The sequence below is a fragment of the Borostomias antarcticus genome (genome assembly GCF_949987555.1).
Source record: "Borostomias antarcticus genome assembly, chromosome: 10".
Taxonomy (NCBI): domain Eukaryota; kingdom Metazoa; phylum Chordata; class Actinopteri; order Stomiiformes; family Stomiidae; genus Borostomias; species Borostomias antarcticus.
The window spans coordinates 3524590-3548874 of NC_140243.1; the positions used below are offsets into that span (position 1 = coordinate 3524590).

Genomic DNA, 24285 nt, shown 5'->3' on the forward strand with positions numbered 1-24285 from the left:
GCTGGGGACTTCTAGGGAGTTGTAGAAGTGGACCAAGATGAGACAAAGTTGTGTAAAAGCTTCCTTCAGATCTGTGCAGTAGCCTAATACTTTAACACGGTCTATTAAATTTAGTGTAAACCCAATTAGGACAGACTGGGAATGTGATATTTCACAGGTTGGATTCAGATGTTTATTCGTCACATGTAAATGTAGGGTAACAGTGTTCAATCACCCTGAAACGTGTCTGCCGGTCCTGCCCTGCGGCTGATGAAGTGTGAGGGACTTTTAAAAAATAAAATCTGACAGGGAAGACAGCAAATAGTATTTTCATTGAGGACTGAAGGACCTTAGAACAAGAGTTGGGTTTCATGTCGTTGATGAAAACATTTCAGGAGAAGTCTTTTGTGACATCTAGTGGTGGTGGATGGTTTATAGCAATTACTGTCTGGCAAAGGCAAAGCTAACACTGGTGTGATGTGCAATATGGCTGTATGTAGCTCCACTCCACTCCCAATCACATTAATATTTAATTATAAATTATCTTGTTTTATCCTTAACCTTGTAAAATTTTCAACCTTGTAAAAATTTTCAAATGATGTTTTTCATTTTATTTATTTGAACACGGACAGTAGCCTACACATTAATCAACCACAGGGGTAAATGTGAAAATTTGTATATTTGATTGATCTAGTAATTGTGAACCCTAGTCATTTTTCAAGGGTGTATAGCCTACAAATGATGTGAAAACCGTCACAGCATATACACGTTTCACAACACAGTTTTAAAGAGTATAATTATCACCCTGCAAACGAGGAAGAATATTAATGCATGAATGTCTGCCTCAGAGAAATGTAAATCAAAGCTATGGGACATAGGGCAGGCTAGCCTATGCTTGTGAAAATATTTCACTGTTGAGGTACAAGAACCATTACCATATAACCATTTAAGTTCCAGCAGATAGTCTGTCCTCACTTTCAGATTTAAACCAGTTTACCAATTCCATTATGCTAAGCCTCAACACTGGTAGAAATGATAAATGATTATGAAATACGTAATCTCCTATGCTACCGTCACTGCAATGTGACAGCCAAATTTCATTCATCCTATCCAATTTCTTCCTTATTTAAGAAAGAAAATGACTAACCTTAGTAATCAGATATAGTGCTGTCCACAGACTTAAGCCAACTTCTATTAGGCTTTCAACCTCTCTCACATTAAGTGTAATTCATGCACACAGAGACACATGTTCACTGTGTCTTGCTCTTCATAGTTCACATATTCTCTTTCCCCTGAAACACTTAGGTTTGGTTTCGGTATTTTGTAAACCTCACAAGTTGTGTAGGCTACTGAATGGTTTAAATACTGCAGCTCTTTTGCCCAAACCAAGGTTGTTGAAGCAGCTCGACCTTCCAATATTGCGAGGCTTTTCAACATTACATTTGAATAAGCCAGGAATAATAATTAAGTATTTTGGTAATTTGTAGATCAGTGACATATTCCCAGTTCATTATAAAAACATGATGAGACATACTTTCCCTTTCTCCCCAGTATCTCCATGGCCCATGCAGCCCTGCAATATATCAAACAGTCAGGTAGGACTGCAGTCTGAAGCACTACCCCATTCATCCATAAACACACACATTAATGGAGGGATTATTGGCTCTTAGGAAGCTCTCTTCTCTGTTCCATAACCAAATCTGGGAGGTGAGAGAGAGGGAGAGAGAGAGCTTAAAATCTATTACTGTTTTCTCTCACGCGTCCAATTTTCCCTCCGATCTGTGATGCATTATAGGTATAATTGAAAATTAGTAGTACATCTTTTTTTGGAGGGTAATTTATCATGTCTCATTGTTACTGGATGACACTTGTACCCTGGCTCTAACAAGGCGTCAGTAGCTATAGGGCTGAGCCCTGCCTGGAGAGCAGTTCTGCTATAGCCATGCATTTTCCCTGCTTTGTCGCTAATTGTAGCGTCCTCACCATTGAATGTTGAGTTGGGTAAAAGAGCTTGTTGGCTCGATGCAGTGAGGCTGGCTGGGCTCCTCTCGCTATTATCAAAGATACTCTTGATCTTTTCAAAAGCAGGAAATAGATTTTCTCCCCCCTGTTCAATTACAAAAAAGAGGTAATTTACAATGCGTCCATTAGTTCTTCATTAAAGCAAGATTAAATTGCACCTCAAATCACATCTGCCTTTCCAGGATTAAAGGGTGGCATTTTTGGACTCAAAACTGATTACTAACCCAAATGAATGAGAATGGGAAAAACAGTCATGTTTTTACATGAGACAGTGTGGTTTATAATTAGATTTAGACTAATTCTACTATGGCCCTTTCATTCACAAACTACAGAGCTTGTTTTTGTATGAGCACTCTCTGATCACACTGATGTCCCCATATTCTGAGGTGTCACTGACCGTTTTAGCTACCACCAGAGTGACATCACTACAATGTAGACAAAGGTGTAGATTCTGGATAATGCTGCTGTTTACTGTGTGTGATCATGATAATCCAGTAATAATCGGGGCCACAGCACTCAGAACCAATATACAAAAACCTGATCAAAAATAAAGAAGGGGCCGCACTCAACTATGTTTATGCTCTTTAATTCATAATGGTGGACAGACCTGACAGACGCGTTTGGGCTCTGCCTTCTTCAGTGTTTAGCCTCATGATAATCCGCAACCTGACATCTAGCACCAATTTTTTAACAAGTCCATGAAGTTCCTGTTACAGAGCCCCTCTCTGTCTCACGAATGACAGAATATCACCCTGTGGGGGAAGGATGGCCAGATTAGAGTCAAACCTGGGAGCAGAAACACAAACAGGATTAACCATGTTCAGGGGAGATGCCCCCCCTGCCCCTGATGCACTGAGGGAAAGTGATGAGACTTGTAAGCATAACATGCTTATGTCAGTTATGGCTGATTTGTCAAGTGACCCTAGAAGTGCAGCTACACAAGCTTGTCATGTATGCATTTGATAACGGTGCTCAAAGTTAAGGATGTTTGCTCTCATAATGAGTTAACAATGATCTCAGCATTAACCCCCCAGAGCTGTAATCTCTTAATGCACAGTTGGGAAGTTCTCAACTGATTAGCTCTCTGTAGGCGGTTTCCTCACCAAATTTTTACATGCAGTGCATTTTTCATAAGGACCAAACCTCCTCTCCTTGCAAAAAAAATATGCAGTAGCACTAATTTTTAAGCACAGGAATCGTTCTATTTCTGCTGAAATGAGATTTCCCTGCACAGACCATGGTCGTTCCAGAAATTCAAACCTCATAACATTTCAGCCAAAGCTTATACTAAGCTTGTTAGTATTTCTGATTCTGTAGCTGATATGGCTCTGCATTAAATCAGCAGAATTAACTCTGATCTTCCACAGTATGTTTAAAAACTGTCCTACAGAAGTTTGCAATGCTGCACAGAATATTATGATAACATGCAGTAATAAATGTTTATAATCTACTTACGACCTGGGGTTCAAACACATTTAATATTCAGTCTTTTTCCAGATTAGAAATATTCTCCCACAGTTATGGCCCATGCACATTAAACCAATAAGGGAACCATGCACTTTTAAGCAGGAATATGAGGATATGGTTTGGTTACATGATGTATGTATACTGTAGATATTCAGTGCCTATTCATCACATTATGAGGGCAGAGTCATATTGTGAATGTCGGGTATCAATGTTTAGAGTTATTTTGTAGCTGTACGCTTCCTTTACAAATACAGTACAGTGCACAGATTCGGTGTACATAAAGGCAGTTGTGTTTTGAAAAACATGAAACTACTGTCAGTCAGGACAACTTAATAGACAGGGGAGAATGAATAGGTGTTTAAATCGGGCTGTCATGAAGGACCAAGATTGCTCTTTGGTGCATTCCTGGCTTTTAAGGCTCCAGTGTTGACATATATACATATCACATAGTAGGATTAGCATTCCATTTGCTGTAACAAATGTTTCTTTGAAAACCTGGAATCTATACTGGAGGTGCCCAGCCAGAAAATAGCATACTTAGACAACAATGGCTTGGTAAGTACCTTAGCTGGGGATCAGTGCCGACAGTCAGAAACACATTACAAAACAATACCAGCCAGGCATCTCTATGTAGCTTTGCTGTTTGCTGGAGCACAAAGATGATAACACACATACACACTCACACACACACACACACACACACACACAAACACACACACACACACACACACAAACACACACACACACACACTCACACACACACACACACACACCATCATCATCACTCATCACCAGAATAGTGTGAGGTGTGTATAGCTGGCAGGTCACATCTTATGATCCCTTCCAACACCATCATAGCCCTTTAGAGTACAGACAGAATGACAGAACCACAGAGGAGTTGAGGTGAGATAAGACGACTCTGTGAAGAAGAGCAGTGCTGCAGGTCTATACCTTAACCCTAAGCCTAACCCTTAATGCACAAGAGTCATAAGGAATAATGTATAAATAAAACCATGTATTAAAAAACCCATAGAACAATTGAACTAATCTAGCCCAAGTGTAGGGGGTTAGAAGTAAAGAAAGGGGCACTCGTCTTTCTGCTGATTCCAGGCACACTGGTAATAATAATTATGATAAATATAAAACATAAAATGGCTTATTTTTAAGTATAATTTCCCCTTCCTAAATATCATTTTAATATCATGCATCAGACACATTCATGCCGTAGCATTGGTCAAATGAACAGAAATTGTTTAATGTCTGCTCTGGAAAGAGGGAGATTACAAAGTAGGGGGTGAAGGCCAGGACTAATGATTTAACAGAGCGCATCTCCGGAAATCTGAAGAGAAATCCTAATGTCACTTATGTCCCTCTTTAATGCAAACCAAATGACACTGTGCTGTAATAAGAAGCTTCCCAGAATTAGTTTCCATGTGTAGAAAATTGCACAAAAAGCTGGTACTTTTATCTATGAATTTCACTCCAGCATAAGCAAAAAAAAAAAAAACCTCATACATTATTTGGTTACGTTCCATCAGTAGCAGAAATAACATTGTGCAAATTCTATGCATGTTAATGATAAATAGAAATCCACCTGCTTTCAGATAAAATGAGTTTAATTTCCCCATGCCCGGTGCCTGGTTGGCCTTTCATAAATTACTTATGCACAGCTATTATTAAAATAGGGGGGAAGCAAATGAGAAAGTGCTGCTATCTCGGGGCTGGGAGTTGACACACGGGGGCTGAGGTTCCCAGTCAGCGTTTCTCTCTCACTCAGGCTCCCGGAGAGATCCTCTCCTCTCCTACACACACTGTCCGCCGCTCACCAGCCCCTGCCCTGTGTTTACTAAACTAACCCAGATCTTTTTGGGGGGCTTGTCAGGCGTAATGGAATTTGCAGAGTTCTTTTTCCCTTCAATGTGTGTATCAGAGGAGGAGGTTGTTTTGTCGGGGCCTGATTCAAACGCCCGTCGCCCCCCCTCCCCTCCCCTCCTCTCGGCCCCAAGCTTGTAGTGATTGAGTAAACACATGCAAAATGCTCTTTGGCTGAGAGATGTCATTCAGGACTGGGGGAATTTGAATGCTTACGTTCTTATGACTGACAAAAAACAAACAGTTGGGATGGACAGAAGAGAGGAAGGAAGGAAAGCAGGGCAGTATTCAGTGATTTTTTTTACATGCAGCCTATTGTATGGTACGAGAAGAGGAGCACATTCCTCTGAATCCCCGGTGGCCTTGTACAGTTCAACAGTACGCAGCCTTTGTATACAGGATGCCTACTGTACTCAGAATACCGTATTGTTGAAGGATGTTCTGCTAGCCTCAGCTAACCCGGACCGACTCTTGGAGTCCTTGAATCAATGGATGTAGCCTAAGAAATGAATATTGGAATTCAAAGGCATTTTGGCTATGCAGAAAAAGCGGCACAGTTGACAGAACAAAGTCCCTTCAGGTCAAGTGTGGCCCGAATGTCGAAACTGTTTTGGAAAATTCAGGAAAAGTTATTCCTGTGAAATATGAACTGTTCCAATTCACTAATACTAACCTAAAAAGCAAACACCCACAGTTCCACTCTATAACTAGTCAACAAAATGGTATTACCTATATGGAGCTACGTGCTGTTGAGGTTCATTTAGGATCTGTAGAGGTGCATGTTTGATTGAACACCACTCTGGGATAGCCTACCTTAAGATTCTAATTATCCAGGAACTGAAAGACTCCACTTTCATTGCCTTTTCATTTTCAAACTCACCATGTAGTCACGGTCTGAGAATTCAAGGTAGTGCTTTTATTGTAAAATGAAAAGGTCTTTTTTTTCCCCTAACCTATACTAATTCAAAATGTCTCACCTCGGGATGTTCAACTGTCTGACTGCCCCGATGGAGGAGGACCTCTTAACAACTGAAACCCTCTTTTGAAAAGGACTCCAGGTCTGAGAGAAGAGAAGAGAAAAGAGGAGGAAGTGATTCACAATTGGCAGAATCTGCAGCTTCATCAGAGAGCAGTCAAGCCCGTAAGTCCCATCCTCCTCGCTGCTGGGCAGAGACGGGCCTCAAGGACTGATGGTCCTTCATAACCTCCCGACAGCCGCATGTCACATTCACCGCTAAAACCACAGAGAAATGAGTGGTAGAATGTTTTACGTTTTTAGTACGACTTTAGGTCGTCCTCGGAACGGATATCATAAATATTCTAATTAATTATCTTAACATAAACCTCCTTACTGGCAACAAAGAATTCACACAAAAATTTGATTTGATACACATTTACATATCAACTTGATTATTCATATTGTTCAGAATGTTTAAGATGGATGTCAACCAACTGACGAGCAGCAGCACGTTACCACAACAATCCTCTCACGCCATCCTTCAGCACGGGTCATTCAATATAGAGCAGATAAAACCTCTTTGCAGTGGTACTGTACTCCCACCGTGTGGACAATATCTGTATTGCAAAGAGGCAGAATGGGCACGGTAGGGTAAATATCTGCCTTTAAATTAGTAACTAATCTCCAGTAACAGGATGAACTGCAGACATCAGTCTGTGACATGCAGAGTAATGACTGAGTTGGTGACACGGTGATGCTAAGCTTTTGGGCTCACTCTAAGGCCTGTATTGTCAAGTTATTAAATCATAAACACGACACGAAGTAGCTTACCCATAACACACTGGGGCTAAAGACGTCTGAGAGAAACCAGAGGAGATGCAATGTTGGACACTCTAGACAAGGCTACACGAGGGGATTCTCCATGATGACAGTTTCAAACACTTTCATACTCTTTATCTGAAGGAATGCAGGTTTCAGCTTCCTAATAACTCCCTCTGCCGTTGTGAGTTTGAGCAAGGCACTATTCTCCTTCTATGGTATAGTAATATTGATACCATAACTATGACTCAGAATCACCATAACCCATGACTCAGACAGCCTCAGAATCCTTGGTTGATTAGTTTATTGTCAGAGTTGCACATGTGAAATATGTTTGAATCAATGCATGTGATCTCAATCAATTAACGGTCCGGAAATAAAAGGCATGGCACATAATCATCATAGACCCAATTGGTCTATTTCATGTAAACGTTCAACTATTACAGTAGGCTATTAATTACACAACAGATGTAATTAAGACTTGCTACCATGTGCTAGTTTTATGATATTCCCCTTCCTCCTATCAGTATCAGTTCAATTCAGTTCATCTTAATATGTTGTCACATTTAACACTAACACTTGTCATATTTAAGGCAGTATTTCAAATTGATATTCATCATCTGTTGATTCAGCAACGCAAATTAAACGATCCAATCTAACAATATACATTTAAAGCTGAATCCTCATCTAACACAAAATTAACAGATAAATGCTTAACTGATATCGCCACAACTTGATAAACTGATACTTTTGCACATTTAGTTTATGCTTTTTTCTGCAATTGCCATGACGCAAGTCCCTTCGCTCGTTTAAGATGAATGATCACAGAAAAGTAAATATTCATTTTTTCTGCTCGACATCTTTCTCCTTCTCAAACTGGGCGATCTGGCTGAAGATGTCCAGGAGATTAGCAGGAAGGGCTTTCTTCTGGCTTCCTGCAGAGGCCCCCTGGCCATTCCGAGGGGCACCGTTACCTCCCTCGGACCTCCGAGCCGCCCTGATCTCCGCTTTTCCGTCCACCCTTCCCGCTCGCTCGTACCTTCCGCTATCCGACCTCCTGGAGGAGACGCTATCCCTCCTGCCGCAGTCTGACCTGGCAGGTAGTCTGGAGGAGGAGGAGGGCGGGGCCAGGGACGGGAGGTCGGATTTGCGGGAGTATTCTGAACCGGCCGAGGAGGCGGACAGCTTCCTGGGTCTTGGGCTCCTCCTCCCGCGTCCCCCAGAGGCCTCCCTCTCTCTCCCGTTCACCTCCCTCTCGCTGCTCCTCCCTCCTCCTGCCCTGCAGCTCTCCTCCGCCCAGTCCTCGGACGTACCTCCCCTGTGCTCTGCCAACTGGGGGGAGGAGCCTGGGGAGTGGAGGAGGGGGGAGGGACAGCGGCCCGTCCCGTCATAGGCCCCGCCCTCCAGACCTACCTTCCCGCTGAGGAAGGAGGCAGAGGTGTTGGCCGGGGCAGGGTACCACTCCACCTCCTCCTCCTCCTCCCTATTCTTCTCCTCCCTCCTCCTGTCGTCATGCGAGGAATACCTGTGGCGGCGTTTACTCCCACGGGACGAGCGTCTGCGCTTCCCCTTCCGTTTCTTTGACCTCTGATGACCAGAGGAGGAGGAGGAAGAGCTGCTCGAGGAGGAGGAGGAGGAGGAGGAGGAGGAGGAGCTTGATCTTTTTCGTTTTTTTTTCATCCTAGAGAGGGAGAAAATGAAATCCTAATCCTTTTCTTCCAAGAAACAGTAACAACTCTTTAATTAATGATAAACTGATACTGATTATTGGAGTGTAGTTCCTGTGTGTGTGTGTGTGTGTGCGTGTGTGATGTGGTTACCTTGTTTACCATGGCGTTTGGAATGGAGTGTTTACCTTTTATCCTCTTTCAAGATCTTACGCAATTTCTGTGCGCTGGTCTCTGCAGTCTTAGCTTTCTCCTGCTCCTTGGCTGCTGCTGCGGCTTCTTTCAGTTTGATTGATTTCTTTAACGCAGCCAATCAACAAAGTACAATAGCACCCCGCAGCCCAGATTCAAACACATGGAAAGCCACAGGTGCGACAACCCCAACAGGTTTCATCCATTCGTTTGGCAGATGAGAAAGCGTGAAGAGTGAAGATTGATGGTACATTCACACAAACAGGTTTTTTACCACAGCATGAGAACCACAAATCAAGTTTCATTACGTGAAATAGTTTTTAGAATTTACCGTGTGGAGACCAGGTTCAGGTTACCAACCGTCATCACAGTTTAGAATGTTTTTGTTGTTTGTTTGTTTGTTTCCCCAGGCAGACAGGCGACAAGCACAGCAGCCAGGTGGTCAAGGGGCGGGGTCCCAGGTCACGGACACACGAACAGAATGAAACACCTCATCAGTATTACACAATACATAAACAGTACTATCCAGTGCTACTACAGCCAGTACGCATGCTAGTAAGATCAGTGACTGGGACATACCATGCTACACTGAAAATGTATCTTTGGAAGATGGTGGGTCCTTTCTAGGGAGTTGGGGAGCATGTGGTGTTGTTGGCAGAAAGGTAGTGGGTAGGTGGGGTGTGTTGAACCGGCAGGTCTGTGTTCGTCGAGCCCAGCTCACCTGAATGAGCAGCTGGATCTTCCTCAGGGCCTCCTGGGCGTCAGGGAAGGACTCGTCCAACACCAGGGCTCTCCTGTACAGACCCTCCGCCGTCACCAGCTTCTCCTGCTCTTCCAGCCTGAGGCACGCACACACACACACACGCACGCACACACACACGCGCACACACGCACGCGCGCACGCACGCACGCACACACACACGCACACGCACAAATACACGGAAGCACGCGCACAAACAAGGTTGATACGGAAGCTGGCTTTCTTCGAACCCACCTTTCCTGAAAATCCTGCACATCTGGGTCATCAATGCATCATTCCAAGTCACAAGGATTAAGTCAACAGTATTAGCTCAACAAGTGCACGAATGACAGGCGAAGCAGGAAGTAGAAGGGACTTACTGGCCCCCTCGCTCCACGAGTGTTTGGCACAGGTACTTCTTAGCGTTCCTGTGGGTGGGGCAGCTTTCCAACGCCAGCTCAAAGTCGCTAATCGCCTTCACTAGACTGCCTTTGTTGGCATACCTGAGGAAGACACATATTCACCAAAATCGCTTATTCGAAAGCAATTCAATTCTTCAAGACTACAGAGAAGACAAACTGGATATCCCACTCCGGAGAAGCTAATGAAGGAAATGACCTCAAACAAGCGTGGATTCACAATAACTGTGAGCACATACGCGCGTGTGCTGCATGGGCAGCGTGCATGTGCAGTCAGACCAACTAACCAACCAACCGACTAACTGAGCAAGCTATGGAGCTGCTAGTCGCAGCTAAAAAGAACAGACGGAGAGATTAATTTATGGTCAAAATGGTCAAATTATTTTCTATTATATTTAAATTATATTTAAAGCAATACATCGCGATATTTGGACCTTTACAAAGTGTAAATCATTTGGCTAGGCTAAATGCTTAGGCCTATCCTGTTTGTTCATTATGAGCCAGACCTGTAGGCCTACGTGTGTTGGTGGTGCGGTTTTGTAGCCTATTCCTAATTAAACCCAGTGGTTTGTTCTAATTCCGTGTGATCATTGACTCCAAACATACCAATTCCTAAATATTGTTCAATAATTACAGATCCAATTACAGATCCAAATATTATTCCCGATTATACTGTACAACATAATTGAGCAATTAACTTTTGCAATTAGACAGACATCTGTTTGAAGGCCTGTTAACCTACAGTAAATCATACACATTAGAGGTGAGGAGAGTGGGGTTTAAAATAGTAGGCCTACATGTATCTCTTGGTGATATTATGTTAATCAAGAGTGACACCATGCAGGACACGGACAGACGTGAGCGTATTCGTGAACACATTCACACACCCTAATATTTATTCAATAGGACTGTCACAGCAGTCAAACTTCTCAAAACTAGAATCTGTCTCCGCTTCTGCGCCAGAACTGCTGACAAACACCACACGTCCCCTCATAGTGAAGTGGTCATATTCAGGGAGCTCTAGCCTATATTATTGTGAAGTAGGCCTATAAGGGAGAGGTAATGTCACTTATTTTACACAATGGTATAGGACCTATCAATTTCACAGCTTTTCGAGTCTCATCCTTCTGCCATCGGAGTCGCAGTTTGTCATTTCTCCAGAAATGTACTTACGCGTGGTTCAGAGTGTGTGGAAGCGTACATTTTCCGACGTTCTCGCTTCAAGTTTATTTTTAATAAATACCGAAGGTTGCTTATAAAGTGCCGTACGCATGCTTTTGTACTTACGCAGCGTTTACTGTATAAATGAGACCCCAGATCTCTGATCCAATACATATGATGGAATTGTTCAGGGTGTGATTTTAGGACAGGCACTCACAGGGCACCACGTGCGACCAGCGCCTCGGTGTTGTTGACATCCATCTCCAAAGCCTTGTTGTACTCATTCATCGCCTCAACGTGCCGGTTGTGCTTGAAATGGTCCACGCCAGACCTCACACTGAAACACAGGGACAGACACACTAAAGACTGGGACACAGCACAGCACAATGGTCCACGCCAGACCTCACACTGAAACACAGGGACAGACACACTAAAGACTGGGACACAGCACAGCACAACACACGTTACAAGGGTCTGTATATGATGGATGGATGGATCCTCGGGGGCATGTGGTCAGCGGTGTCCCAGTTCTATAGAGTGCCCAAGCAGAAGCAGGAAGAACTCTCCCATGGCTCCTTATTTCGGAAAAAATATGTACACTAGTCAACGGCGATAAACATATCATTTCTTATTTATGTTTTAAATTATTTAAAACATAATTTTGCATGTCGAGAAAGTCGCAGTTTGTCGTAAAACTGTAAAGCAGTTATTACAGAGAGTTTTAAATTATTAAAAGAGGTGAAAATCACTATTAGTCTGGCCATGATGAGTGCTGCAGGAAAGCGAAAGGAAAGTTAGATTGTTCTGTAAGAGCTGGCATTTGGGATTGGCTTTACAAGGTTTTGGTGAGTGTTCAATGAGTGTAATGTCAGCTAGCTAATATTAGCTATCTTGCGAGCTAACAGAGATGAGTAAAATGTATGTTTTAAATTGACAAACCTCATATGTTATGGTCATGGCACAATTCAAACGGGATCAAGATCTCTGGCCGTTCACTACCGTTAATATTTTTTTCCGATTTAAGGTCCCATAGGGGTTTTCTCTTCCTGCTTCCGCTTAGGCACCCTATCTCTATCTAACTATCTCTATCTTACTATCTCTATCTAACTATCTCTATCTAACTATCTCTATCTAACCATCTCTATCTAACCATCTCTATCTAACCATCTCTATCTAACTATCTCTATTTAACTATCTCTATTTAACTATCTCTATCTAACTATCTCTATTTAACTATCTCTATTTAACTATCTCTATCTAACTATCTCTATTTAACTATCTCTATCTAACTATCTCTATCTAACTATCTCTATTTTACTATCTCTATCTAACGATCTCTATTTAACTATCTCTATCTAACTATCTCTATCTAACTATCTCTGCTCAGTTCTATCTCTATCTAACTATCTCTATCTAACTATCTCTATTTAACTATCTCTATCTAACTATCTCTATCTAACTATCTCTATTTAACTATCTCTATCTAACTATCTCTATCTAACTATCTCTGCTCAGTTCTATCTCTATCTAACTATCTCTATCTAACTATCACTATCTAACTATCTCTATTTAAATATCTCTATCTAACTATCTCTATCTAACTATCTCTATTTAACTATCTCTATCTAACTATCTCTATCTAACTATCTCTATCTAACTATCTCTGCCCAGGTCTATCTCTATCTAACTATCTCTATCTAACTATCTCTGCTCAGTTCTATCTCTATCTAACCATCTCTATCTAACTATCTCTATCTAACTATCTCTATCTAACTATCTCTGCCCAGGTCTATCTCTATCTAACTATCTCTATCTAACTATCTCTATCTAACTATCTCTATCTAACTATCTCTATCTAACTATCTCTATCTAACTATCTCTGCTCAGTTCTATCTCTATCTAACTATCTATATCTAACTATCTCTATCCAACTATCTCTATTTAACTATCTCTATCTAACCATCTCTGCTCAGTTCTATCTCTAACTATCTCTGCCCAGGTCTATCTCTATCTAACTATCTCTATCTAACTATCTCTATCTATCTAACTATCTCTATCTAACCATTTCTGCTCAGTTCTCTCTATATCTAACCATCTCTATCTAACTATCTCTATCTAACCATCTCTGCTCAGTTCTATCTCTAACTATCTCTGCCCAGGTCTATCTCTATCTAACTATCTCTGCCCAGGTCTATCTCTATCTAACTATCTCTGCCCAGGTCTATCTCTATCTAACTATCTCTATCTAACTATCTATCTAACTATCTCTATGTAACTATCTCTATTTAACTATCTCTATCTAACTATCTCTGCTCAGTTCCATCTCCATCTAACCATCTCTAACTTACTATCTCTGCTCAGTTCTATCTCTATCTAACTATCTCTATCTAACCATCTCTATCTAACTATCTCTATCTAACCATCTCTGCCCAGGTCTATATCTATCTAACTATCTCTATCTAACTATCTCTGCCCAGGTCTCTCTCTATCTAACCATCTCTGCCCAGGTCTCTCTCTATCTAACCATCTCTAACTTACTATCTCTGCTCAGTTCTATCTCTATCTAACTATCTCTATCTAACTATCTCTATCTAACTATCTCTGCTCAGTTCTATCTCTATCTAACCATCTGAGGGTTGGTTTTGGTCTCTCATACCACTTCAGAGCCCAGGAGGCAGACTGTCTCTTCCTGATGGAGGTGGCAAAGTCTTCCTCCAGGAAATGTTTACTGAAAACAACAGATTAAGAAGTATAGTTAATGTGAAGCGTCATTGTTGTTATTTTAGACATTTTGTGCGTCTCTCTCTCTGCCCCCCCCCTTACCTCTGTAGGCCCCTCATGACTGAGGGTGGCTGGGCGTCATTGAGCCCCACCTTCCCCAGGAGGAACTCTACGATGGAGGGGTTGGAGTAACCCAGGGAGCTCCTCATCACCCTCTCGTAGGTCTCTGTGCTGTCATTGGCCACGCGCAGACTGCGGCTGGGAAGAGAGAGGACACACACACACACACACCACCGTTAGACGCGCACACACACCTGGATCACAGGAGACCAGCAAGGCAAACAGGTTTCAGCAGACTAACGCTGAAACTACACCCACTCCAGCACGTGACCGTGATGTCACCTAGCATGAGTTGCAGGCTAAACTTCTTAGTGATCTATGAGGAACGTTATGCGGCACATGCAAGCACCATGTTTGTGAAACGAGGCTCACAGAGACAGAAATAAGCACATAATATGAAATATACATTTGCAAATAATCTCAATAATCTTAAATAATGGGGAAAATTGAAGACATTTCCCTGCACACATTAAACTTTGAGTATTGCATTTACATGGTTAAACAGCCACTACTGTTTGGCCTGTAGCCACGACGTGTCCAGTAAGCACCCTGAAAAGCATGTCCATGGATTCAAGGATGAGTACAAGAGACAGATACCATGCAATGAAACACTTATCAATGGAGGTGTGATGGAACACTGGTAACAGCGTTGGTAACAGTGTCACTAACGGGTGTCAATGTCATTTCAGAGAAAGTCTATCAAAAGTGCGAATATGCATTTTTGTTTGTAGTTTCAATGTTTAGAGGACTACATTCTACCTCCTATTCAAACTTATGGTGCGTTCGTTTATAACTGGGAGGTGGCAAATTGCGACTTGCTACTAGGAATGATTAAATAAAACGCCGCATGAACTCGCACTTCCTCGTCGCAAATTCGGATATCTTTCTCAGCCCCCAGTTGCCGGCTGATGTCAATATCATATCATCTCATCATCATATCATTCGCTATAGCTTGAATGCACACAGGTCGGAGGTAGGTATTTTGCCACTTGCGACTTGCCACGTCCGACCACAAACGAACGCACCATTACACTTCTTATCCTGACAACTGGAAGCATCTTCCTAGCTGTGAGGAGAGTCAACCGATCTAGTATCTGGTAGTGTGATAGTATGTTTAGTGTTCTTACGTGTAGTGTGATAGTAGGTTTAGTGTTCTTACGTGTAGTGTGATAGTAGGTTGAGTGTTCTTACGTGTAGTGTGATAGTAGGTTGAGTGTTCTTACGTGTAGTGTGATAGTAGGTTGAGTGTTCTTACGTGTAGTGTGATAGTAGGTTGAGTGTTCTATCTGGTAGTGTGATAGTAGGTTGAGTGTTCTTACGTGTAGTGTGATAGTAGGTTGAGTGTTCTTACATGTAGTGTGATAGTAGGTTTAGTGTTCTTACGTGTAGTGTGATAGTAGGTTGAGTGTTCTTACGTGTAGTGTGATAGTAGGTTGAGTGTTCTTACGTGTAGTGTGATAGTAGGTTGAGTGTTCTTACGTGTAGTGTGATAGTAGGTTTAGTGTTCTTGCGTGTAGTGTGATAGTAGGTTGAGTGTTCTTACGTGTAGTGTGATAGTAGGTTGAGTGTTCTCACGTGTAGTGTGATAGTAGGTTGAGTGTTCTTACGTGTAGTGTGATAGTAGGTTGAGTGTTCTTACGTGTAGTGTGATAGTAGGTTGAGTGTTCTTACGTGTAGTGTGATAGTAGGTTGAGTGTTCTTACGTGTAGTGTGATAGTAGGTTTAGTGTTCTTACGTGTAGTGTGATAGTAGGTTTAGTGTTCTTACGTGTAGTGTGATAGTAGGTTGAGTGTTCTTACGTGTAGTGTGATAGTAGGTTGAGTGTTCTTACATGTAGTGTGATAGTAGGTTGAGTGTTCTTACGTGTAGTGTGATAGTAGGTTGAGTGTTCTTGCGTGTAGTGTGATAGTAGGTTTAGTGTTCTTACGTGTAGTGTGATAGTATGTTTAGTGTTCTTACGTGTAGTGTGATAGTAGGTTGAGTGTTCTTACGTGTAGTGTGATAGTAGGTTGAGTGTTCTTACGTGTAGTGTGATAGTAGGTTGAGTGATCTTGCGTGTAGTGTGATAGTAGGTTTAGTGTTCTTACGTGTAGTGTGATAGTATGTTTAGTGTTCTTACGTGTAGTGTGATAGTAGGTTGAGTGTTCTTACGTGTAGTGTGATAGTATGTTTAGTGTTCTTACGTGTAGTGTGATAGTAGGTTGAGTGTTCTTACGTGTAGTGTGATAGTAGGTTGAGTGTTCTTACGTGTAGTGTGATAGTAGGTTGAGTGTTCTTACGTGTAGTGTGATAGTAGGTTGAGTGTTCTTACGTGTAGTGTGATAGTAGGTTGAGTGTTCTTACGTGTAGTGTGATAGTAGGTTGAGTGTTCTATCTGGTAGTGTGATAGTAGGTTGAGTGTTCTTACGTGTAGTGTGATAGTAGGTTTAGTGTTCTTACGTGTAGTGTGATAGTAGGTTGAGTGTTCTTACGTGTAGTGTGATAGTAGGTTGAGTGTTCTTACGTGTAGTGTGATAGTAGGTTGAGTGTTCTTACGTGTAGTGTGATAGTAGGTTGAGTGTTCTATCTGGTAGTGTGATAGTAGGTTGAGTGTTCTTACGTGTAGTGTGATAGTAGGTTGAGTGTTCTTACGTGTAGTGTGATAGTAGGTTGAGTGTTCTTACGTGTAGTGTGATAGTAGGTTGAGTGTTCTTACGTGTAGTGTGATAGTAGGTTGAGTGTTCTTACGTGTAGTGTGATAGTAGGTTGAGTGTTCTTACGTGTAGTGTGATAGTAGGTTGAGTGTTCTATCTGGTAGTGTGATAGTAGGTTGAGTGTTCTTACGTGTAGTGTGATAGTAGGTTTAGTGTTCTTACGTGTAGTGTGATAGTAGGTTTAGTGTTCTTACGTGTAGTGTGATAGTAGGTTGAGTGTTCTTACGTGTAGTGTGATAGTAGGTTGAGTGTTCTTACGTGAAGTGTGATAGTAGGTTGAGTGTTCTTACGTGTAGTGTGATAGTAGGTTGAGTGTTCTTACGTGTAGTGTGATAGTAGGTTGAGTGTTCTTGCGTGTAGTGTGATAGTAGGTTGAGTGTTCTTACGTGTAGTGTGATAGTAGGTTTAGTGTTCTTACGTGTAGTGTGATAGTAGGTTGAGTGTTCTTACGTGTAGTGTGATAGTAGGTTGAGTGTTCTTACGTGTAGTGTGATAGTAGGTTGAGTGTTCTTACGTGTAGTGTGATAGTAGGTTTAGTGTTCTTACGTGTAGTGTGATAGTAGGTTGAGTGTTCTTACGTGTAGTGTGATAGTAGGTTGAGTGTTCTTACGTGTAGTGTGATAGTAGGTTGAGTGTTCTTACGTGTAGTGTGATAGTAGGTTTAGTGTTCTTACGTGTAGTGTGATAGTAGGTTGAGTGTTCTTACGTGTAGTGTGATAGTAGGTTGAGTGTTCTTACGTGTAGTGTGATAGTAGGTTGAGTGTTCTTACGTGTAGTGTGATAGTAGGTTGAGTGTTCTTACGTGTAGTGTGATAGTAGGTTGAGTGTTCTTACGTGTAGTGTGATAGTAGGTTGAGTGTTCTTACGTGTAGTGTGATAGTAGGTTGAGTGTTCTTACGTGTAGTGTGATAGTAGGTTGAGTGTTCTTACGTGTAGTGTGATAGTAGGTTGAGTGTTCTTACGTGTAGTGTGATAGTAGGTAGAGTGTTCTTACGTGTAGTGAAGAGGGAGGTCCTCCCTGCTGATGACTCCCAGCTTCAGGTGCCTCAGGCTGGAGGAGAGGGACGAGGGCTGGAGGGAAACACTGATCTTCTCATGGTAGCGGTCAATGTCCTTCACTCCAGCTAGGGGGCGCCAGAGGGCATAAAGGTCACTCTGATGAGCCTCTTATTTTAAACTCTGTGATATGAAGTGACCTCTTCACACATTTTCACACATTACAGACAATTAGTTTATAATACAGTGCAGCTGATTCAGCCTGATCCAAGCCAAGCCCAGGACGCTTCATCGGTGAGAAAGTCCAGCGATGTGACCAGGAAGCTGCTCGAGCCGTGAGCATTTACCTCTGATCAGATCCCCGATCTGGTAGTAGGACAGGGCATCGTCATGGCTACCGTTGGAGGGTACTTCTCGCGTGGGACACAGGGCCTGGGGATGGGGAGAGACCAGAGGTACAGGTTAGGGGATACCACAAGCACCACAAGCTGAGATCCATTCAACACGCCAGCAAAGTTTGCCAGAAAGTTTCCCAGGGCAGGACTCTCTTAGTATACAGTACTCCCAGGGCAGGAGTACTGTATACTAATAATAATAATAATAAAACTATTAACGATAATAAAAATGATAAGAATAATAAATGGTAAATGGACTGCACTTATATAGCGCTTTTCCACCTTAGCAGCTTACAATGGCCTCTCATTCACCCATTCACACACACACTCACACACCAATGGCGGTAGCTGCCATGCAAGGTGCTAACCTGCTCATTGGGAGCAATTTGGGGTTAGGTGTCTTGCTCAAGGACACTTCGACATGTGGACAGTCGGAGCTGGGATTCGAACCACTGACCCTTCAATCATTGAACGACCCGCTCTACCAACTGAGCTACAGCTGCACCATAAGAATAAGAATAAGAATCATATGCAGAATGTTGTGACAGTTGTACCGAGAGCTCCAGGTCTTCGATGTCCCTCTCCAGCCCTCCAGCCATGCAGATGAGGGTGAGGAAGAAGCCAAAGTCGCGGATGTTGTTGATCCGTCCAATCACAGCGTCTCCTCTCTCCACGTCTCTGTACAGCAGGTTCCGCCTCTCGTCATAGGAGACCTCCATGAACAGCTCGAGCGGAGGCATGATGGCATAGGGCTCTGTAAACACATGGGGTGTCATCAGGTGTCATACATACCCGCATGCCCTTGACCTGACACAAAGAAGCATATACTGAATTGACACACATCCCACACTCATTAAATTAGTCATTTTAGCAGATGCTTTTATCCAAAGCGACTTACAATAACTGCTTTTAACGTAGGTAGTCAGTGTACTACTACTCGCTAGAACTCACAAGTGCATCTCCTTTCAAAACAAGTGACTAAAAGTATAATCTAGAGCTAAAGCGAAAGTGCATGAATAGCAAAATAAATACAATAAGCACTTTTGAGAGGGAGCATTCTGGTAGTACTTCTTGAAGAGGTTTTGAGCCTGTGACGAAAGATGGGCAGCAACTCTGCAATTCATTTCACCACTGCAGGGCCAGGTTAGAAAATAGCCGTGAGCGTGTCGATCGACCACAGGGGCCTAAAAGTGACAGGGCAACCAGTCATCCTGAGGTAGACCTAGGCAAGAGAGCGTAGTTGTCGGGAGTGGGTGTAGGGCTTGGCCACGGCCTGAAGGTAGGAGGGAGCTGTTCCATTCATTGCCCTGTTGGCTAGCACCAGTTTTAAACTGGATGCGGCTGCTACAGCGAGCCCGTGTAGAAAACAGAATATAGAATACAGGTACATTGGAATTAGGGATGTCATAGTGTAGATTTTTTCCTACCAACTGGTATTGCCGGTAACACCATCTAGTCTATGAGAGCACTTACTTTAGTCTTTAGCATTAGACCTTTGCTTTATGTTGAACAGCACTGTTGTGTATTTGAATTTGGTGTTGTATGCCTCTCTACAGCTTGCCTGCAAATGTTCAGATTAAGGTAAGATAAACGTTACACTCTGTCCTGTGCTTCTTTATAATCAGAATTTGTTTATTGCTATGCAGTTTTCAACATAGCCTACAAGGAATATGCACCATGTCCGAAGCAAATTCCTATGTTGAAAAACTATATGGCAATAAACTAATTCTGATTCTGACTATAAAGAAGCACAGGACCGAGTATCTTAATCTTACCTTACTGTGTTCGCACATTTGCAGGCAAGCTATGGAGGCATACAACGCCAAATTACCTCTGCAAATCACATTGTCATCAACGGAACGCTGCTAGATTCGGCGAGAGACTAGGCTGCTAGAATTATGGCAACAGTCACTCCGGAGGCTAGGTTAGCTGAACATTAGCTAGGTTAGCTGAACATTAGCTAGGTTAGCTAGCCACAAGAGACTATAAGCCATAACACTCCCCTCCCTACTCTCTTCAAGTGAATTGAAACTGAAATCTGATTCCTCTAGACCATGGGTTCCCAAACTCCATCAATGTGGGCCTCCCCTCTGAAAACAATGACACTCGTTCAAGGGAGGATGAAGGCATGTTTTGATCCATTCATCTGAATTGTCTATTTTCACTGTCAACTTTTCTTTTGGCCACCTTTGAACATGCCAGCTACACAGGAAATAACTAGGAGGATAAAACTAATGTCAGGTTAACTACTAGCTAGCTAACTGCAGACGAACGTCACGACATTAGAACGAACTAACATTAGCTGCACTGTCAACTCATCTGTGCTGCCAATTCACATGACCCCAGTGTTGCCAGATCAGATTGACAATTTCCCAACTGCTCAATATCATCAAAAGTAGCCCGCATAGACGGAAAACCTCAAAATCTGGCAACACTGCCAACGCAAACCCCTTTAAGCAGAGGACATTGGAAGTGCTGCTTGCTTGCAGGGGAGAAAGTGGAGATTTTTGACTTGTTGCATTGCGGCGATGTCTCTGAAATAATACCACACTATGAAAAGTAGGCTTATATTTGCTCAGAGGATGGATGATATAGGCAGGGCAATTAAAAACAGTGAGAATGGAGAAGGGAGGTTGTGTGAGAGAACTTGGAGTGGTTGAACACCAGGCGAGCTGCAGCTTTCTGGACAAGCTCCAAAGGTTTAATGGCTCACACTGGCAAGGAGGAAGTTGCAGTAGTCCTGGCGGGAGATGACAAGAGCCTGGATGAGCACCTACGCGGTTTTGTCAGTAAGGAAAGGGCACCTGACATTGTTGACCAGGAATCTGCAGGAGCGTGTAACTGATGTGCCCACTCAATCTCCATCTCTCACCTCCGCCCCCCTCCAAACACACAGACTGTTACAAAAAATGACTACTGTAGGCCGAGTTTACACAACCTTCTGCCTCCTCATCCAGCTCCTGCTCCACTGGTACAGCGGACCTCCATGACGGTGAAAACAGGATGTCTGCTTTCCTTGCAATGAACTGCTCCACCATGCTATTTGCTACCCCTCCATCTTTCCTGTAAAAGACAAGCAAATACCGACTGAAGCTTAATAGCTCTTATACAGAGATGTTTTACACCTCAAACAATACATTTTACATCAGTGTATATATGTATTCTACAGGGTTTTATAACAAAGGATGTTAGAACAGAGGATGCCAAGCACATCGTCGTCGAGAGGAACATCATTAATACTGTTATCTTACCTTTCATAGTTGACTTACCTTTCATAGTTGACTTTAGACAGATCTGGGGCAATTACTTTGAAGTCTGGATTCTCACTTTGCTCACAAGCCAGATGGGAGTACAGGGACTGTCCGTGATAAGCCAAGGACTGCTTCAATAGTTCTCTATCCATGTTACTGCTCCCTACACGGGGCGTGGGGCCAGACTCAGGGCTCAGGACTCATTTGTTTGCTAGCTAGGACTAACTTTAGCTAGGACTAACTTTAGCTAGGACTAACTTTAGCTAGGACTAACTTCAGCTAGGACTAACTTTAGCTAGGACTAACTTTAGCTAGGACTAACTTTAGCTAGGACTAACTTTAGTTAGGACTAACTTTAGCTAGGACTAACTTTAGCACTAGACTAGTTACCCAGTTAGCTAGCGTTAGCGTCACACGTAGCTCATGCGCATGTATTGGTTAGCTAGACTATCTAAACGAAATGATGTATTTGAGAACTTCACAGCTAGCTAATGTTACGTTGCATTCTTTGTATTATTGTTGAAGATTACCGATTGCTACCTACGCGCTACACAACTGAACTACAAGCTAGCTAGCTAGCCTAGCCTAGCCACTTCCAGCTAGCACACTGGGATCTAGCTCACTAGCTAGCTAGCCTAGCCACTTCCGGCTAGCACACTGGGATCTAGCTCCTACTAATTTATTAACCGAGTTCTGGTATTTCGAATTCATGCAGTAGCTCACCCAAGTCTAAACCGAATAAGTCTGTTGAAAGGTATCTCACATTTGACATGGATGCATTAGATAAATATCTCTGCCTGAAAGGTCTTTAGCGCGTTAGCTGTCCAGCTATCTAACAGCATTGTGTGTGTTACTTCTTCTTCTTCTTTGGTTTATGGGCGGATCGCGGACCAGCGTACGGTGCATACCGCCACCTACCATACTGGAGTGTGCAACAACATGGCTGATATATCACGCAGTAGACTGAGACCAGACCTAGTAATAATAACAATATTAATGATAATAATAATAATATATAATAATGAGAATAATAATTGTGGTTTATGGGGGCCCCTGACAGTCCAGGGCCCTTGGAATCATCCTAACTCCCCACCCCCTTATGGCCCCCCTGAGTGCTTGTGTTACTTAGGCAACAATGTCAGCCTACACTGGCTCCCAGGAACTAAGTCCTCCGACCAACCCTTGTATCTGCTAGAAAATTAAACAGTGCCTTACAACATTCCCTCATGTTATTATCACCCATCCCCAGAATCCCGCACACATTCCACCCCCGTCCCATCTCACTGGGATAGTTGTGTCAATGGGAGGCACTACTACGGCATCCAAAGGTCGGTTGCGGTCACGCCTTTTTAGTGGGAGATGCAGGAGGGAGGAAGTAATGCTCACCAACAGTATAGCCCTCTCAACATTGTATCCATTACACTGCAGAAGCACAAACACAAGCACACACCTCACAGTCACCCGACTCGCACTTAGCTAAAAGGTGAAGGGTAGACCTAAGGCCAGTACGGTCGAACCGTAACCTGGTGAGAAGAATACGCTCAATCTGAGACGGTTCAGGTGTCAGCGAGTGGGGGCAGGGTCATGCACACAGCTCAGGTCCCTGGACTGGAGGTAGTTGGTCCACCCAGGGGTGGTGGCGGGTATTACACAAACGGTACAGCTTAGTATACCGTCTTAATAAACAATATTTTGTATGTGAATCGGCACAGGTCCATGTCTTTAATCAAAAAGCACTACACTGGTTACCAGTCAACTCTAGAATAGACTTTAAAATACTATTACTAGTCTATAAATCCCTCCACAGTCACTCACCAGAATATATTTCAGACATGCTTGTTAAGTACATGCCCAACAGACCACTCAGATCCTCAGGTACTGAACTCTTAACAGTTCCAAAAGCCAGGACCAAGAAAGCTTTTAGTTTCTATGCCCCCAACCTCAGGAACACCCTACTGGAGTGCCTAAGAAGGGCCGAAACAACAGAGGTCTTCAAGCGAGACCTCAAGACGTACCTTTTCGACCTAGCCTACAAGGATAAATACATTGGTATTTATCCTGCTATGCACTGTATGTATATCAAGTAGTGTACAGAAGCTGGTTACCCTGAAACAAGCTTGTTCTGTTCTGACAGCTGTGTTGCTTCAATGGCTCAGTGTGCTACTAACCGTTTTCTGCCTCCCCTAGTGCCTCTCTCTCTCCCTCCTATCCTCTAACCAGGTCCAGTGTCAGCTGTGGAGCTGTGGATGTCGTAGTATTTAGTACACACACACACACACACACACTAGGGTCCTAAACGCACCCAAACAGAGCCTCAAGGCCCTGAACTGAATCCGGTCAAGCCTGGCCAGAACACTCTTGGCAGCCGTTCCATAGACCACGCACCCATAATCAACGCAGGAGCGAATCAAGGCCCTATATGTCCAAGGGTGACTGCCTGTCCGCACCCAAGCCATAGCCACAGACAGACCGAAGCAGGTTCAGGACCTTCTTGCACCTGGTTTCCACCTGCCTGACATGAGAGCCCCATAAACACTTCTCATCAAACCATAAACCCAGGTACTTGAACTCCTTTACCCTCTCCAAAGTACGCCCATACAAGGTCAGTGCAGCACTGCACACAGCACACACATCTCCTCCCCTGCCCTGCCCTTTCCCCATCCAGAGTGCCCGAGTGATGACAGCTAACCAGCCAGGTAACACATAAACCAAACGAGTGTATTGTTTGCCCCCCTCAGTTGCCAAACTATAACTTGCATTTACAGTATCTGTCTCTGTTGTGAAGTAAGTCTCATACAGCGCCAAACAGCTGAG

The 24285-nt window shown here is 43.1% G+C and overlaps 1 protein-coding gene across 1 annotated transcript; it reads right to left on the minus strand.

The window, feature by feature from the left end:
• Positions 1-7403: 7403 nt before the first annotated feature.
• On the minus strand, positions 7404-22294 carry ttc14 (tetratricopeptide repeat domain 14). The gene is made up of 12 exons (XM_084444153.1): positions 21490-22294; positions 21159-21283; positions 18775-18974; positions 18173-18257; positions 17824-17953; positions 14119-14274; positions 13952-14023; positions 11513-11632; positions 10096-10218; positions 9698-9815; positions 8973-9082; positions 7404-8798 (listed from the first exon to the last, which is right to left on the minus strand). Exons 1-12 carry the CDS (start codon positions 21621-21623, stop codon positions 7958-7960), a joined length of 2214 nt encoding a protein of 737 aa, XP_084300279.1. The 5' UTR covers positions 21624-22294; the 3' UTR covers positions 7404-7957.
• Between the last annotated feature and the right edge of the window lie 1991 nt (positions 22295-24285).